Genomic DNA, 20,184 nt, shown 5'->3' on the forward strand with positions numbered 1-20,184 from the left:
TATTAAATCATATTCTTCAAATATAATTTAATTGTATCTTACGAACTCATAACTCAATTATTTACAAGTAAAAAAGACTTCCCTATAAATCTATAATGATTTATTGATTAGAAAGCTAAAACTATTTAATAGTAATGATTTCTGTATTGAACATTTTGGAAAGAGGAAAAAATATATAGGTACTAATAAAAACTATTAGATGGATAAGATTAAATAAATAGAATAATATCTCAATTTTTCACATACTAATATAGGAGAGATAAACTGTCTAAAATTTGTTTATAGTAAGTCCAATAATTCTTTAAATGGGTTTACTCTTCAATAATAGTATATAATTGTTCACAGCTTCACAAAAATTAATTTGAAATAAACGGTTAAAACACGAATAGCGACTGGAACGTCGAAACAAGGTATACATGAGGTGCTGCCGTACTGTCTTTGATCCGCTAAGGCAGCTTCTATCAACTGCTGACACACCTCTTTTCATCTGGAGGAACAAAAAATGAGAAATTACTTTTTTAAGCAAAGGATATCAAAATAAAATATAAATAACAGAAGTCCCCATTTTTTTAAAAGAAGAATTGAAGTTCAAAAAACAAAATATTAAAAATGAAAAATATTGATGAATGCAAAAGTTTTGACTTTTGAAGCCCCTGCATAGGAAGCATTAAAAGCAACAGTTGTCAAAAGTATAAATTAATTTTTTTCTATGTTAGTAGAATAAAACCGTTATGGATATATATAATCTTTTTCGATGGTAAGTGTTTGTTTATGAAATCTTTATTATCCTTCCAAATACGTCATTCTTTATTTGTTAATGAACTGTGATGGAACTCTTTTTTTTTTTATTTTTTTTTTTATTTTTTAAATTGTAGAATTTCTCATTTTCCAATCAATGCATCTCCAATGATGATATTTCCTATCAAATAACTATTCAATAATTAAGTAATTTTTATATAATTATTATCTGCTCATGAACCAATATTTTAAAACACAATTAATGATTGTTGAAAAATTTGAATTATATTATTTATTTAGAAATGAAAACACGTGATTTAACCACTTATTATTATTTTTTTTTTTTTGACGAGGCAAACTGTTTTCTACACTGATAGATAACAATTAAGAAATTTGCATGTTTTCTTTGTTTAAAAATCCATTCATTATATATTTTAAAAAAACATCCATAAATCTTTTAGGCTAAAAAATTATCAAACTGCTGAAGTCGAGAGTTTTAAAACTCATATATCAAATTTGATACGTATGCCATCATGGGATAATTGATACCATTTCACTGAAAAGTTTGCCCAACCCAGACTTTTAAGTTACTTTAGTTTACAATTTGATTAGTGTTGGATTTCAATTTTGAAAATTCTAGATCAGCCTATTACCTTTATATTTTTAACTAATTTAGTACAACTTTGGTCTGAATCAGTTTTGTATTAAAGTTTTTTTTACGACAAAAATCGATTTTGATCCGATCTCACGTCATTTTTTAAAAAAGAAAATATATTTGAGAGAGAAAAAAAAAATTATAAATCAATGAAATCTACAATTTTAATTTCCATCTACGGTTTGAATTTCGGTCCACGGTCTGAATAACGACTTGAACAAAATAGAGGTCTAGATGAGACTAGGACTTTTTTTATGGAGGTGAAGTCAAATTTTTGACAATAGTTAAATTTTATAAATGTCAAATTTGACGCATATAAAATTTTAGAAAAGTCTGATAAATAAATTTTTTTAGAAAAGATAAAATCTTATTTGAACAATAATAATTATTATTGTTTGGAAGAGGCCAAATTTGAGTGAGTAAAACTTACCACAGGAATAATAATGTTTTTATTGATTTCTTGTAAACTATTTAATGATACTCTACATGCCTTTGTAGATTGTCCCGCTGTTGGTATTTTAATATGATTGGTGAAGTTAAATATAAAAGGATTACAACATACTAATACTAATATTAACAAGGTGGGGTTTTTGTTTGGGATTCTTAAAAAGGAAAAGAGTAGTTTCATCAAACACTAAGGCCTTAAATAAACTCTAAAGCCTTAATAGCTAGCAAAATAACAAAAATGATCTGTTACATCCTCAGAAGTTGAGAACAATTATTATTCATGCAGTAGTAAGATCTGCGGCACCCTCTATTAGAATACCCTTTTTGGGAACGTAGACTTTTGCTGGAAAATAAATTAAGTACCTTCAATTAACTTCAAGATACAATTTAAAAGCTTCGAAAAGGAGAATTTATATTTTAAAGTATATTTTTAGTTTTTTATCAATTATTTTAGTCAGTTTAGTATACGTATTAGATTTTAAATTTGAGTAAAATGGCGATGCAATCTTACTCTGAACCTTTAATTTTATACTATAATGTTTATTCATATATAAATTTTTACGCAACTGCTTTGGTATTTATTAGTAAGATCGGAAATCTAAAAATACAGAAAAATGATATTATAGTATCATAATTATTAAAGCAACTTGATAAATTACCTATTATAGAATATTTCTTCATAGAGTACTACTACCTTCTCTTCGTCCGCTCGTTCTTACATATATATGATTTGATAATACGTAAAGACCCGCACGCCTTTCATTACACCAAGCATGAAAACTCTTATGAATAGTACATCTAAAAAGTAATAATATATTTTGAGCAGTTTTGCAAATCCATCAAAGTGTTAACAGGTGATTAATTCAGATTTCTTCACTCCACAATATTATTTTTTTCCGTTAAATGTGTTTGTAACTTCAAATATTCATCAGAAAAAACAAAAAAAACTACAATAAGAATGTATCTCCATTGTGATGAAAAAATAATGAATGTGAAAAGAGTTTTTGATACGTGTGTGAGAGAAGACAGTTTTGAGAAGACATTCTACTGTGTTTTATTTTAGTTCTACTCTCTGCTCTTGACGGGCTGTGTGTGTTTTTATTTTGTGCCGTGCTTTTTTATATTTCCATAATATATTAAATTTTATATACCTATATCATACTCCTTGAGGAAATGCTCCTCTGCGCCTATCATTATGAATCATCATCACATGGAGAATAAAGTGTCTGAGAGTTCATCCCTTCCCGATAATCTCGATATTCTCTCTTCTCCCGGGAATTCCTCTCCTCAAAAAAATTGTTCCTCTCCCACTCCTTCAAAAAATAATTTCCTTATTCAAGATCAAATATTTTACGAGTTTCCAAAGGGGGATGGGATCTACTATACGCACAAAGTCCTTCCAGATCTCTCCGAAAAGGATGTGGAATGCTCGAATACGAATGATGACAGTAAATTATTCTTTATTCCAGACAAGAATAAGATTCGAACAAGTGAGGAGTGTCGGGAGATACGAGAGAAACAGTTGCATTTGAACTCTCGACTATCATCTGGGGATGTTTGGTATCGGCACTATTATCCAGAGGGCGGCTGGGGCTATATCATTATTTTTGTGTGTTTGGTCGTGAGTGTACTTAATTGTGGATTACAGCTGAGTTTGTGTGGCACGGTTTTACCTATTTTTTCCGAATCATCATCCTCAGTGGAAGACTCCGAGGAGAAGAAGGGAGTTCGAACCAACGTCATTAATCTCGGTAGGAAATTAATTATTCCTTATTTTATTTATAACAACATTATTGTTCCTTGGGTTCTATTCATGAAGCAATAATTTACATATTATGTAGCTATAAAGGGATTAGTGATAGTTTTCTTCGGTTCGGTCTTTTGTGATTGATTCAAGAATGATGTTTCCGTAGAAATCGTGGACCTTAATAGAAATATCATTTCTAAAGAAGGCCATACTTAGTTTAGTGGCAATCCTTATTTCTGCCCTATCAGTCCTAGGGACTGGTCCTTATGACTGAGGGTCCTTCTGACTCTCAGTACTAGAAATAATTTAAAAAAAAAAGAAATAAAGTCGAGTGGTGTTATCAAGGATATATCTTTACAAGACTCATATGCAGGACTGAACTAGACCAGACAGAGACTGAAGTAGTCGGAACTCCGAGCCTTTAACCCCAAATAAGAATTGCCACAACACTAGTTATACTGAAGCAGCTTTTTCTTGCTTTTGCAAAGAAAATGTAATTTTTTTTAACAATTTTTTTTTTTTTAAAGCGTCACTTGTGAGACTGATCAAAATTTAATTTTACTATTTACAAGACCGCTCCAGACCAAACTGAGACAAAATATGTTCGGTATTATAAAAGATTAAGGATCTTAGTCCGGTCTAAGATTTCCAGAGCGAAACTCAAAACTAGTAGATACATTCCCAATTTGCACAATATGAAATTAAATAAATCGCTAACCAAAGGCGTGGGAGTACTCAAAACTATTTATTATGCAACATTTTAAATCCATTCTTCAAAGAGGTACACTTTTTTTTCTTCTATGTGTAACGGTAAATACAAGTTGATTTCATAATGAATGATCAAAGAAACTCTAATTAACACACATCAATTCATTAAAGATACGAACAATATTATTATATATTATATAGTTTGTATGTAGATTGAAAGAAAAAATTAAATTTGAAAACTATCCAACATATTAACTGCATTTTTAAATAAACATTTAATTAAATAATACCTGAGGGAGTAATTATTGTGTTACATGCAGCTATTGGTTTTGACACATGACTTTTTTCAGTCAAAAATTAAGAATTCCCTATTCGATGCAAAAAATTATGTGTTACATTCTTACACTTGTAAGCTTTTAACAAATTAATTAAAAATATAGTTTTTCATTTCCTGGGAAATTATCTGCAAAATCCTGGAACATCAATTTTGAATTTTGGGATTCCAGAAAATTCTGGGATAAGATAACAAAGAATAAATACTATAAAAAAATGCATGCTTTTTAAACTAGTCAAGAAGGATCCCAAATGAATCTACATATGCCTCATGTCCTATTCTACCAGCAAATAGAAAATACGCCATATTTTAGATACTTTCTTCGAACAAGACAAATACGTAAGTGAGGCGACTGAAAATATGAATAGTGTCTAGGGCCCTGACAGTGTAAAAGCCAATCATGCGGTATTTCAATTTCGTTGATTATGTTGAGGGTTATTTTGGCGCCAAAAATGAGAGTAAAATAATAGTAATCGTCGAGTCCAACCATATACCGGTAGTTGCATAAATACGCGGACTATTTGTGGCAAATAATTAAATGTGTAATAAAATTCGTATGAAGTATCTTTTTTTTGAGAATTATATAATAGAGAATTTATTCTGGTATAAAATTTAATATAATTACTGAATATAACCGCCATCAGCTGCTATGACACCCTCCAAGCGCCCGCAGAAGGTCTTGCACACATTGATGATGTAATGGTCTTCCATGGCTGCCCATTGCTCATTGACACTGATCTTCAATGAGTCCAAATTCGGATGGCAAGTAGCACAGGCGTTCTTCTCAATTTGCCACCACACATTGTAGTCAAGGGGATTCAAATCAGGTGATTGAGGTGGGCAAATGTTTTTGTTCCAAAATGGCATGTTGGCAGCGAGCCAATCCTGAGTCATTCCAGAGGTATAGGCAGGTGCCCCATCCTGCTGGAAGATAAAGGGGCACCATTAGAGATCTTGAGGGCCTATGGAAGGACCTTGTCCTTTAAAATCTCCAAGTAGGCCTCAAATGTAAGTCTGATTAAGAGTGGCAACCACATGACGTTTGACCTCGTCATTCATCGTAAACGACTTTATTTGGTGCGAGTAAGAAAAATAAAACAAAGTTTAAAGATTTACCGAGTTACTTGTGCTGGAGTTTTTATTTCCGGTCACGGAACCTCGAGATATAAAAATTAGTCCGCGTATTTATGCAACTACCGGTATATAACACCTTATATACTCAACTCAACTGGATAGTGGAAGCTTATATCATGAAATAAGTATGTAAATGCAACATTTTCTGGGAGATAAACCCTATTAGCTACCCAAAGCATTTCCATTAGTTATAAATTAAAATGGCTATGATGTTTATTAATTTACACATCCAAATTTTTTTGAAAATATATACATAATTAACCTATTTAAAGAACAATTCAGAGAGACTATTTATCAAAAAAAAAAAAAAATAAGGTGTTCTGAATATTGAACAGCACTATTTTTGTCATGTACGTGATTTGACGTTCTTTCTACATAATGTGACATACATTAAACATAAATATTTACTTTAAAACACGTCAGTAAAAGAAACCCTGTCATCACGTGAAAAACAATGATAAACATTTGAAAGTTTGATTAATACATGGAAATATTTTATGAAAGGTGATGAATGTACGGGGGGGGGATACAAAGTATAAAATCAAGTATTTGAAAAAAATCTTAGATGGAGTTAAACATATCTTAAAAAAAGTAATTAATTTTTACATATAACTAATTGAGTTTTCTAGTAATTAAACTTGTATTCAAGTGTTAAGGATAAGTTTACTTATTAACTCTTCGTTACTTATCTTTAAATCCTAATGCGAGAGTACTTACAAGAGGGTGCCACTCTAACATTAGAACTGATATTTTAGTAATATAAAAATGTATTGTCCTTTGAAGTTGTTACGTAGAATACTTATTATCAGCATCAGTGAGCAAATTGAATACTTTTTTAGTATTATATTATATATGTACGTCTTGTCAATTTGTAGTTGGAGAAAAAAATATAACATTTTTTGTGAATCGAAGAAGATCTTCTAAATTAATAAATTATTATCAAACAAAAGATGTTCTAACCAGAATAAGACATCTTTCATTCCCAATTGGTTAAACAGATATGCAATTTAAAGATGGAGTATATGAAGCAATCATTCAATCACAAGGGAAGATTTACTACAGAGTTATAAGCGTAAGTCATTGTTGGACTCGGAGTAGAATAGAGAACCAACATCGGAGGTATTCTTCCCTTTATCCTTGCTAGATACCAAATGGGGTTTGTGTTTATTTTCTTCGTTTTCATAGCTGCTCACAGCTAATTTAATGAAACGTCATTATAGCTAAGTTGCTCACTCCCAAAAAAAAAATTCATATTGTCGGAGAATCCCGTTAATTTTTGGGATTATTTTTACATCCCAGTGTTTCATATTATTTGAATTTCTGCCCATTCATCGACTTTTTTTATCTTATATATATATACATTTTTTTCTGGGTTTGAAACTTATAAAAACATTTTATGAAACTTTGATTATTTATTACTAACACAGAAACTAAAAAAGTATCATTCCAAAAATGGTAAATTAAAGACTTAAATGGAAAGATGAGTAAAAATATTTTATGCACAAGATATTACAGAAATAAATTGACTAGTCTTTAGGAGTGGATAAACATCTCAGAGAAGTAACATAGGGTTATATTAACGAAATATTGCTCTGGAGGATATTCAAAATATAAACTACATTTATTAGTTTTGAAAAGGATCTAACATTGCAATTACTTTTGTGCTGAGTTTGAAGTACTCTACAATTGACTGCAAATTGAATAGAACGCCTTATTTTCTTAACTACACTATTTCACACTTTTGTTTTCAAAAATACCCATTTTGCTTATCTTAATTAAGTTTTTTTTGTATCTGATATATTGATAGGTAGAATTAAATTTATAGTATTCATTATCTTATACAGGGAGCGACAAGATAACTTCCTTTTTCCAAAAAGTAATAAAACATGTTTTACAAATTTGAAAAATGAAATTTTTGTTTCATAATGATAGTACTCATGTAAAGTTTTGTTTGAGATAGTTTTGGAAATCATATCAGATAGGGGATGTCCCCCATTGTTTATAGACTGAATAAATTGAACTTTGATATTTTAATAACCAGTGATTTTTCATTTTTCTTTTTATTTGAATTACTTTTAATTGGGAGGCTTTAGAGCAGTGGTTCTTAACCTGGGTTTGATTAGACACCAGGAGTTAGGTCAATCAGTCTTAGGGGATCGGCGGAGGTCAAAACACATCAGATTTGTGATGACACGCTCCACTTGAACAATTAAGAAGGGTTTGGTGAATATTTAAATGAAACTGGTGGGGCTCAGGTCCCCCTGACAAGATTAAGAACCAGTTCATTAAAGGGATGATTGATTATCTTATCAAAAAGATGCATTTTATGATTAACAATATTTTGTATTTGCAAAACTGTGAATGGTTTGTTGATTGAGTAATTATTTATTGGCGGTTTTGCAAAGGTCTTGAAGATGTTGGTTTTCGGAAATAAATCTTACTTCAATTACCCGATTTCAAAAAAATCACTAATTTTTATTTTTTGTTTGACATTGGATCCGACTAATAATAGCTCTTTTGCGTCATTATTTATTGAGTGATTTGCGGTCAAATAATTTTGATAATTTTATAATTAGGAAAATGGAAACGTTTTTTGTATGTTAGAAATTGCAGCAATTAACTGGTTTTCATAAATTGCCCCAATACCAACTCCAGAACTAAATTACCATTATTCTAAATTAATAATATATCAAGTAAAGGGAATATATATTTTCACACCCCGTATAATCCTCATATTATGCAACTTTGTTAAGAGTAAGAAAAATATATTCTTCATAATTCAATTATAATGTATAAAATGTATGTAAGTAAATTATTAGTTAATACTCAAATTGCACTAAAAAAATAATATATTTTTACACTTTCAAATTCAGCACATTTTCCGTTCACGAAGAATTCATTTTGTATGAGTATTATAGATAAGTTTACTTTTTAATTGATTCTACGCTTAAAACTCATTGTTATTCCGTCATGTTTCTTTTTAAATATATTTTTTGATTTTATTATTTACATATGTATTTTATATATGTCTCTATGTGTGAAATGGACTTCCTTACAAATACATGTGTATTACTTTCAAGTACATAGGTACCTGCGTATCTCTTATAAATTAGTACTGTCAAATATTACAAATAACATGGAATTGATAATAAATTTACAACATTAGACTGTCCTGTTTTCGAGGTAATATTTTTGCCCCCCTGCAAAATGACCTTTTCTGCTGGGGGCCATCAAAAACAGACTTTGACTTTGGGAAAGCTTGATATCTTTGCAGCAATTACAGTTTTGAAAAAAATGTATTTTTGGGATCAAAATGGATCATTTTTAAGCCTTTTGTACCGTCACAAATTTGATGCTTTCAGTCAAAAACTGTACTTTTTATATATTATTTTATTGATCAGTTAAAATAATTTGGACATTTTTTTTATAATTTAAGGGGACTAAGAAGTGCTGCTCAATGATCAGCAGTTTTCCTATTTTTAAAAGCTTAACATATCACAATTTAACCCCTGCGGAGGGGATAGATGTTTAATTCAAAAGAATGCTCCTTTTTTCCCCCCTGTTTGATAAAATAGTTTCACTGTATAAATCATTGAGTACGTCTTAGAGCTTGAAATGATTAAAAACACAGTCTAATTTTTTTATTAATGATAAACCGAATACTAAAAAATATATAAAGTACAACTTTTTAGTCGTAGCATCATATTTTGGACGGTATAAAAGCAGGGCTTTACATTAACATTTATATGGTGCAAGAAAGGACAGGTGGTCCCAGTTCATGCAAATTAAGTTTGTTTTGATATGTGATAGTTTTATTATCGTATAATAATTTAATTCTTCTTTATTTTAACAAATTTATATCGACAACTATTATTTATAATGAATTTGAGGAATATGAATTTCAAACAAAATTTTTCATATGTTTATTGATATTATAACCAATTTACAGAATCAATTGCTATATTTTAGACTCATACTATGAAATTACGAGTAAATGGAGTACGTTAAGACTGTAAAAACAGTTATTAGAATAAATTTCTACAAATAATAAAATCAGTTAATTTACACTCGGGTAATTGTCATAATAACATTTTTATGAATTATAAATCCCGTCTGAAGCATTATATATCATAAAAGTTTTTAAACTGTAGTACAGGTAAACTGTCCTACAGTACAAGCAAGAATAAAAAATGTACATCCCTGAAGATCCTTCAAAATGGCCATTTTGGATCCCAAAAATGTCATTTTCATCCTACTACAAAAATGATCTCATACACCTCAAACTTTGCAACAGTCAGTATTTTGATCGTCCCTGGGATAAAATGTCTTTCAAAATGGAAAAGAATATCGACCCAAAAACCGTATATTCTTATGTATATATCAGTTACGTAATTATGACTATACCACAAATTTATAGTCTATAATGCATTTTTGTTGTTATGAATTTCTTGTTTTTCTTGCAAAAAAACGAAAAAAAAGAAGATAATGTCTGCAATATATGAAGCCCTTCTACAAGTTTTCAAAAAAGAAAAAAAAAGATTCATTTCTTGTGACTCAACAAATTCGTCATTCAAAAATTATTTTTAATAAATATATATTTGCTAAATAATTTAATTGAATATAGGTACGAAATACTTACATCATAGATAGGTACAATTTTTATAAAACATGAAACGCTCATTCTCATTGAATGAGAACCAATGCTATTTTTGTATATAAATGCAAATTTCTAACGAAATAGAGAAAAAATTGAAATAATTATACACAGGTTTACTCTTAATAAAGCCAGCTAACGATTTTTTATACGTTTAGCTATATAGGGGGGGGGGTCCAAGTAAATGCTTGTTCCCAGAAAAACAATCTATAAAATAACTGCATTTTATGTACAAAAACTGTTAATTAATTGTTACTTGAAAAGAGTAATCAGCTATATATTTATTTATTGGGGGATGCCCGTCTTTACTCGTGAATTTGTTACATATCTAAAAGTAAAAAGTTATGAGCGATTTTTGCTTTATTTTGACAATGAAATTAACATAGTTAGGATTATTCGATTTAAATGGTTTCCAACGGTTTTCTGGGTAATCTTCAGTTCCTGAGCAATGAAATAAATGCTCACATGTCTGTCCAACTTGACAATTTCCATTACTTCTTATTGACATTCTCGAGGTCCATATTACGAGAACGGAATCATTAGAACCACTGCATTGCTGTTGCATTTGATACTATATTGGGTCCATAAACAGAAGAACTTTTTTTGCCCGTCTGATCCCCCTTTTCAACTTGGTTGTAGTGATACTGAAGAATGTATCAAATTTTCTCTTTTTTCCCTCCATTTTGGAAAGCTGTAACACCCAATTAGCTTCAATTTACACAAAACTGTAAATCAATTTTTTTTTACGTGTACGCTTAAAATTTAAGTAATGTGTTAATCGTTAGATATAGCTCACTAAAAACATCCAGCGAGAAACGCTCATAACTTTTTACATCCCCTAAAATTAAACTGTGATAAGTCTATTCAACGATTTTTTTTTTGCCGAAGGATAATTTGCCGAATAAATATTTCGCAGAAGGACATTTGACGAATTTATATTTTGCCAAAGTACCATTTGGGACATTAGATATTTCAAATATAGATATATACAATTGTATATTTTAATTTATGATAAATAGGTATTGTTCATATGGTTGTTATACGTAATATATGGTAAATGAAGGAATTTTCTTATGCAAATATATATATTTTTTTCATTATGCTCATTAATGATCAATATATAAACACAACATTATGTGTTTCAAATGTAGATCGAATCTTTACCGTTGAAGTACTTAAAATAAATTAAATAATAAACAAACACGTAAACAATTCGAATGGAAGAAATGTTAATCACTTATCCGTTATCAATTAATTATTTTTCGACATTATGGAATATTTATTAATTATATTATTTTAAATTGAATTAAACTCAATCCATATATATTAAATATTATTTTTCGGCCAAATGTCTCCAATGGTTCCTCGGCAAATTGTCATTTGACAAAAATAATTTTTGTTAATTATCCCAAAACCGTATTAAATACATTGAAACCTGCATCAATTTTTTTCCGGTTTGTTCTTAATTGATTTTTTTAACCAATTTGGATCGTTATTTCGATTGAGGCCAAAGTCTCAGCCCGTAAACAATTTTATTGGTGTCTTGTTAGGTACTAATTTTTACCATATTCTAGCTATGTGAGTTGTACAATTACGTAACCATTTTAACTTAATATGATGTTACTATACATATGGTAGTCATTGGTAAAAAAATATGACATTTTAAAATATTCTTTTATAACAGGTTTAAATTTAATTTAAAATGAGACGTGTCGGACCGAATTTTGCTACCTATATAACCTATTCAAATTGAACTTCTTTGAAGAACCGACACAAAATTATAACGGTCTTGGATTTCCAGACCAAATTCAACATTAATATTTCCCATCATTGATGGGTTTATTTCGATTCTTTCTTTTTGTATGATTCAAGGACCCTTTACCAAAAATCATATTGCCGAAAGACACTTAAACGAATGTCATTTTGACGAAATAAGATTTTGCCGAATGACCACTTAACCCAATGTAATTTGGACAAACGGTCACTTTCCCGAAATAACAATTTGACGAATTAACAGATTACTGAAAAAAATAATAAATATATTTTATGATGATTTATGCTGCAATACTATGCAATTATCTATACGTACTAGACTACTCTATTGGCAAATAATCTTGATAATGATAGAGTTATATACAGCCTCGGGATAGGAAAGTGTCAATCATGAGTAGATTTTAGGTATATAGGAGTAATAACAACTTCGGACCAAACGATTGATTCACTACATTGTCCATTGAATCTATAATATTGATTGATTGACTCCATCTTTTATTTAAACATTTTTTATCTATTTAATTTATATATTGGGGGAAGGTACTGATTATTTTTGTCACAACAGTTATAAGAGCAGTTTGAGCCAATTGTTGAAGCATTTTTATAATGAAATAAACCAATTATTAATTAATGAACGCTAAATCATTCATATTCATACGAAATAACAAAACATTTTATCTTTTAGAAATATTGTAAGCTGAATGGGAATCATATTACAGCATGCATCATTATCAAATATATTAGTTATTTTTTTCGGCAATTTGTCTGTTGGGAAAGGGACTTTCGGCAAAGTGTCCGCCCACGTTACTGTATGAGTCATATCTAGAAGTAATAGATAAACAAACGAAGTAGTTCCTAGTCTGCCATAATGTCATTATCTCTATTGAAAACTCAGCAAGAAATCCTTAGGATTACTTTACATTGAATTATATATTTTTGTGTTCTTTGCTTTCACTCATCAGTAGCTAAGTTGATTACTTAGTTGCAATATCTATACTTTTAACGGTTCTTTTTTACTAAGGCGATATAGAGCCACAAATTACAAACATATTTAAAAAACCACTCTTCTACACAAGTCCAAAGTTCAATTATCCGTGTCTCATTGGTTCCATTAAAAAATAAGTGGAATCTATCCATCAGTTAAGATATATGTAGAAAATTTAGAAACTTTATTCTTGATCAATAATGATAGAAAATAATGCTGTAAATTAAGGCTTTTAATTAATTAAATATTCCAATAGAATATTTAATTATGCTCATACGTCTATAAATGCAAGAAAATTATGTTTATCCCACATTTATTAATAAAAATAAAGAATATTAATTTTATTTTTTTGTGTACATTTAATGAATAAATCCCACATTATATTCATACCTATTACTGATACATAAACATGGACTCAAAACCTACTTTTTGCATAATAATAAATTATCAATTTTTGTACATGGGTATGTATGGATATATTAAATAGCACATATGTGTATCGTACAAATAAAATTTATTACATAAAGGCCTTTTTTGGACTTGAACTATATTGATGTAATATACTTTTCTGACGTATGTATGAGTATGTATGTGGTATGTAAATATATGTATTAGAGTGGGTTGTTTTAAGGGAGTTTTGAATCATTTCTTTAGATTTTTTGGAAACAGGGTTTCGGTAAAAGTTGTGTACTGATATAAACATAATATGTGTAAAATAGATACTAGAGGGTTTCAAATGTTCATTCAAAGGTATACATATACAGAGTGGAAACCCAAGTCTGGGGGTAACATTTAATTACAATATTCTACCCTTATTTTTTTAATGTTCCTTTAATTTGTCAGATGGAGTTGCACTGAAAATATTTGTAAATATTATAGTATTACAATTACTCAATCTGATATAGGAATCGTCTTTGAACTCCATAATATACATCAAATGTATTTCCTTCTCCAGGAACGACCGAAACACGTAAATCTAATCACATAAAAAAAAATTTCTCGCAAGTGCGTTGTTCATCAAGCTACGTCGTTCAATTCTCCTAATTAGTATTACAATATATTTGGGGAAATATGAATTCAATGGAGTGGGTTTCAAAGGCTCTCGTGTATATACACAGAGTAGGGACTCAAATCCTCCAATAGCATTTAATTACAATTAAATCCTCTTATTTTTTTTTTAAATTACGGGCTTTCTTTTTGTAGGCAAGCAACAGCTGAAACAAACAGAAAAAACAAGTTTTGTTTTTATCCTGTGTCTCTAAGAGTACAAATTACGGAGTAACTACAAAAAAGGTAACGCGTATCCGATATAGTACCGATAAAGTTGCAGTGACCGTTGTCATATCCATCCAGACGTTATACAACATCAAGAAGTCCATTATAAACCTATGCAGCTAAGAAGAAACAACACTTCGGCAGGAACAATATGGCTGACTTGTAGCGTGCCTCTATGTAGCTCTACTCCAGCCCTGATATTAACCCCGGCACAGTTTGGGGTGTCTTGAAGAAGGATCTTTGTTACAGATTGCATCTAAATTTGAATTCGCTCCGATTTGCCATCATGGCACTGTGGTATGCCATGAATACGGCCTTGATCGTGTAGTGATGCCAATCTATTCGCCGGCGTGTGGAGGCTGTTATTGCTTTTGAAGGAGGACATATTGAATAAAAATATAAAATTTAAACGATTCAAAAATTGGTTTTGAGTTATTTTTTCTTAATTCCATCAAGATCACTGTTTTCGTAATTGAGTCATGCTACTGCAAGTTTTGGGTTATCACTCTAAACATCACTTTGATTATTTATTTAAGGATTCACTATTTATTAGATATTGGCAACGATTAATATAATTTTAGAAAAATTAAAATTGTTATTTTGTTCTCGATGCTTAGAGATGAGAATAATACAATATTTAACAGTAAATACAAAATTTGATTTGTGGGACCTATTTTTTTTTTTTTTTTTTTTTTAAATAAGAACAAACCATAAACCATTTGATTATTACAGTTTAAAAATATCAGTCAAGTTTCTCCAGGAGTCAAATTTCTGACCATGATTGGAATTAATGGAAAACACATATTTTAAAACTTAATTAACAAAATACGTATTAATAAAGTTTCATGTCGATTGGGGAACCTCCAAAATACATTCAATCAATTAACGCTGTAATTTTTGACTTTTTTATTAAAAATTACTCATTGATAAGTTTATATGTTAAAACACGTCATAAAGTTCAAAAGTCCATAGTTATATTTATATAAATGCATAATTTGGAAGTAATTTTAATTGCTCAAAATGAAATGATATAGTTTAGATTTATAGTTTTTCATCAAAATGACATATGTTTTGATTTAAGGACATGTTATGAGACGCACAAATTATAACTTATACACAAAATATGTATGTACTAGGGCTGTAACAATACGTGTATTGTATCGTGATACGATATTTAGATATTGAATGATTTAATTATGTCAATACTTAACCCTCCCACAATTCTTTTCAAATATTGAAATGTCATTCAATACGCAGGCATAACTTTTTTAGTGTAAGAATTTTATTATCGTCTATTGATCGTAAATGATTATATTATATCTGATAGTAGATTGTTATTGAACAAATATAATTGACTGTGACTTCATAATTATAAGCTGGAGAAGTACAGATTCAAATTATTGGGATTAATGGGAAGGCGTGGAAAGGAAAGATTTTGAACTTTGTGTCAAGGTATTTAATTCATGAGGATTTGAATGTATCTTTTGAAGAGAGTATTGGGATATATGAATCCGCATCCACTCATCATTCGTCTTCCAATGAATTAATATTTTCCCAGGGGAATATCCATCAAGTTGGAACACACCTTCTCATCTCAGATCTTCTCTTCAACTTCAGGTTAGGCTTAGTCAAGGGATGCCCCCTCTTTGTGCCTCACTCACTGGATCTCATCTCCTTGAATGCAAAGATCGTTCTCTTAGCATCATTCATAGTTACTTATCACCTCGCTAATTATCGCTTTAATGCTCAGAAATACATCCTTTACTCCAGATCTTGTATGGAATCATCACATACTTCTATAAGAGTTTCATAAAGTGACATCGTAGTCGGATCAAAAGCTCAATAAGGAACGAAGAGAGCTATCATCCTCCATCCAAACTTCCTTCATTGAAATTTTTGAGTCCATCGCTCCATAAGTCATCAAATCTGCTTTATCTTCTACTCCAGGATAAATATTTCATTGATAAGAGTCCTTCCGTGTCCTTGATGTATATAACGCATGCTGCATGAATCACTAGTCTCTATCACACTCATTTCAATATTATTTATGTATGATCGAATTTGAGCTGTAGTTTCTAAGTGAACAGTTATACATTCTGAATACCCTAATTCTCACTCCTGATTTCATGATACTTGTAAGTTTTTCTTAGGTGAAAAGTAAGGGGAAGGCTATCTAAAACTCTATTTTTTGATATATTTGTCTGCAAGTCATATTCTACTGTTCTACTATTATGTTCATAAATAGTTCTTGGAAACTGTTAAGTGATTAAGTGATAAAAAAAGTGACTTAACTTATTGAGTTGGAAAGTATCTTCTAAATAACTAAATTGCTTGTCATCATACTATAATATTACACTTATCTAGTATCTCTACTCAAATTAATTAATTATAGATAATAGGTAAATGTTTTCTATAAGAGTGTATTCATACAAGTGGTTTTATTTAAGAAAATAGTGAAAATGTAACAAAATAATAATACATTCTTTTCAGTTTTGATTAGACAAATAATAAATAAATCATAACATATTAATCTGGATTTTAATCCCCTTATGATCAATTCAATTTCATTTACTTAAAAGTAGATATCGTATAGATAGTACATTTCTAAACAAAAGTTATAATTGAAGACCTCATAATGTTCGATGTATTAAATTCTAAAAATATTAAAAACAACTATAATAATGCTAAATTATACTTTATATTAATCCTTATAAATTTTTAATAGAAGGAATAAAACTTTTATATAATAAAAAATATACGTATTAATGTATTGAAAGCGAGGAAAAATTAAATAATATCTTCATTGCGAGTAAAAAAAAAGTGAAAAGCTAATTCTGCTGTGAAAGGTTCAGAATCATTCAAAGTATAAGATACTTTCTAAGGTCTTTATTGAGTCTAATTTATCATGTTTCTGACTTGTATCCCATATACTATTCTTTGTATATGCAAGCTTTCATTTTGCCAATTCCGAGTAACACCATATACTGAGCTAATGACTCACCGATGTATAATAAACAAATATCCACCCTTATAAAAAGTAGTACGAAGGGTCAACTATAACATTGATTTGACATAATTTATACTTGATTTATAATATTCCTGAGTAGATAGATTGGTAATGAAGGGATATGTAACTTTTTGCCATTCGTGTTCGTCTCCATCCCTGGAGATGTATTAACATTTTTAGAGATGAATAGTTTGTCTTATATTGGATAACTCTCATTACATAAAAAAGATTCTTCCTTCTTCAGCCTTCATCACGGATATAACGTTATCCTGCATACATGAAAGTGGTACCTAGAGGGATTTACATATTGTTTCTTTAGTACCTAAAGAGAAAGGTTTACAAATAATAAATTAAGTTTCTTGTATATGTATCAAGACATCAATAAAAATACACCCTCTTGTTTTTGAATCAGCTGAGAAATTCGAACAAATTACAAAATTGGCCCATGGAACTTTCAATAGTTAATAGTCCAATAGAGAAGGGTTATTCAATGTTGTGTCTATAGTCGGTAATTAGATTTATGTCGAATTTGTACCAACGTTTTTTTTTAAATTTCCTGGGCGGAACCATGCAGGTGGTAACTGCCACTTACTTCAATTTTGCAGTTTATACTTTTGAGACCTTGGCAGTTACGTCTTTCTGCGCTCCTAGAATCTGCCTAAACACTTATCAGTCATAAAATTATACCTCTAATTACTTGCTCGGTGTTGTTTATAAAGCCAGATATAACCATAAAATATGAAAATACGGTTTTTTCAGTTACGTCACTTTTGCACTAACCATACCATATATATATACCAGCTGAACCCAGCGGCTTTGTTCATCGAACAATTCATACATCTAGTCCAAAATACTGCATAGATAACTTTTTTAAATTTTTCATTAATTTTTATCTCCTTTACAATTAAAACAGTGCTTAAATGACGGTCGGACTTGACAATTTCCATTATTTTATCCACATTTTTGACAGTTGACCTTCCACAGCGTTGTGGATCTTTGAAATCAAAATCACCGGAACAGAATCCAAAATACAAACATTATCGGCTGTTACAGTATCAGGAACATAAAATATATTCCCAATTTCAGTTTTCCCCTTTATCAAAGAAAAACTGTAAAATATGGTGTGTTTTATCTTAACAGGTATCTATCTTTGACGCCCCTAAAACAATACTGAGTCAAGAAATCACTAATCTGAAATATTATTTTTGTAGCACAAATTCTTATCTTTTTAAGGCATTTAGCGTAAACCCGTTCGCACATATACAACGTGTCCCACACATTACTGAAGCCATCTATTGGAAAAATAGAGGAGTTTTTTACTGCATCTATAATAATATTATATATATGTGTATTCATTTATGAAAAAAGATAAGAAAACCATGATGTGATTTGCAAAAAAACAAACAATTGTTCAAATATGAGGAACACAATTCACAGTATACAAAAAACAATTGTGATTTGTTTCAAGTCATAGAGTATAATTTTTTTTTTTTTGTGTTTAATAGTATTTATTGAATTGAATTTAGTTTTTTTGTTTTTATTAATTATTTTATCCATCAAATATATGTTTTGGTTTGTTTGTTTTTTAATATGAAAAACGATGAATCAGCTAATATCATATCTAGTTCTTTGAAAAAGTTATGTCAAATTTTTCATCAAAACTATTGATAAGATACAGTTGAAATATTATAAATACAAAGCTAAAAATAGAGATTCCATTCCAAAAAAAGTTAAGTAACGTCATGAATTTATAATGAAGCTTTGTGTAAATAATACTAATATTTTTTATTGGTTTTATATAAGTCCTATAACTATTTTTATAATCAAATTAGTAAATTATTTAAGAATATTGAAAATAAGAGATATCTGTTAGTGAATAAGTTTTATGTACTGATTTAAATAATAAATTTAATTAAATTTTTTGGTTTGGTATTTCAATTTTTAATTAATTCATATCAAAAATTGCAGAATATTTGATATTTCTACAAAAACTAAATGAAACAGAAGCTCTTTATAATGTATTCACCAATACTTTTACACTCGAGACCTTGATAAAACTATGAAAGAACGAGATATTGATATCGTACTTTCTTTTAAGGAAAATTTATAATCTAGTTGCTTTATGACCTTTAGTTCAACCTGGTTCTCACCTAATACTGTTGTTTGGTATACCGGTACCGAGGTACTAACGCATTTAAAATAATACCATATTAAATAGATATTGGAATCGATACTTGCGATTAGTGTTGTGTCGATCTTTATTTGAAACCAAGATCTCCAGTCCAGTACAGTCCAGTAACATTCAGTCCAGTTCCACTCTTCGATCCTTTACGAAGGTAAAATTGATTCCTTATGACAAAATTGAGGTTATTTTACTCTTTCAACTTTTATTTTATGTAATATGACCCTTTATATAACTAAGTAAATATAATAAATGTTCGTTATATATTACAATATAGTAAAAAAAAAGGAATATTTTTTTCAAGGTATGTGCAATGATCTTAATATATGTATCTCATATATCTTAAAACATAGATATTTTTATGAAAAATTCCTAAAACCGATAGGACGGTTCTGAAGACTGGAGTAGACCGAATAAATAAGGACCGACCAAACATTAATTGCTGTGATATGACGTCATAAAGAAATTGTCCCTCCAATAACATACCATTCATTTTTAAGCTACAAATTGTCCTTTTTAAGGCAATGCGAGAATTAAAATTGTCT

At 29.5% G+C, this 20,184-nt stretch overlaps 1 protein-coding gene across 1 annotated transcript in view; it reads left to right on the top strand.

Annotated features, from left to right (window-relative positions):
* The first annotated feature begins 2,664 nt into the window (after positions 1 to 2,664).
* Positions 2,665 to 20,184, top strand: part of LOC121123296 (monocarboxylate transporter 2) — a 371,763-nt gene continuing 354,243 nt past the window's right edge. The window contains exon 1 of the mRNA XM_071890450.1: positions 2,665 to 3,591. Within this exon, the coding sequence (XP_071746551.1) occupies positions 3,036 to 3,591 (556 nt within the window). The 5' untranslated portion in view covers positions 2,665 to 3,035. The remainder of the gene's footprint in view (positions 3,592 to 20,184) is intronic.

This window comes from Lepeophtheirus salmonis, chromosome 8, assembly GCF_016086655.4.
Source record: "Lepeophtheirus salmonis chromosome 8, UVic_Lsal_1.4, whole genome shotgun sequence".
Taxonomy (NCBI): domain Eukaryota; kingdom Metazoa; phylum Arthropoda; class Copepoda; order Siphonostomatoida; family Caligidae; genus Lepeophtheirus; species Lepeophtheirus salmonis.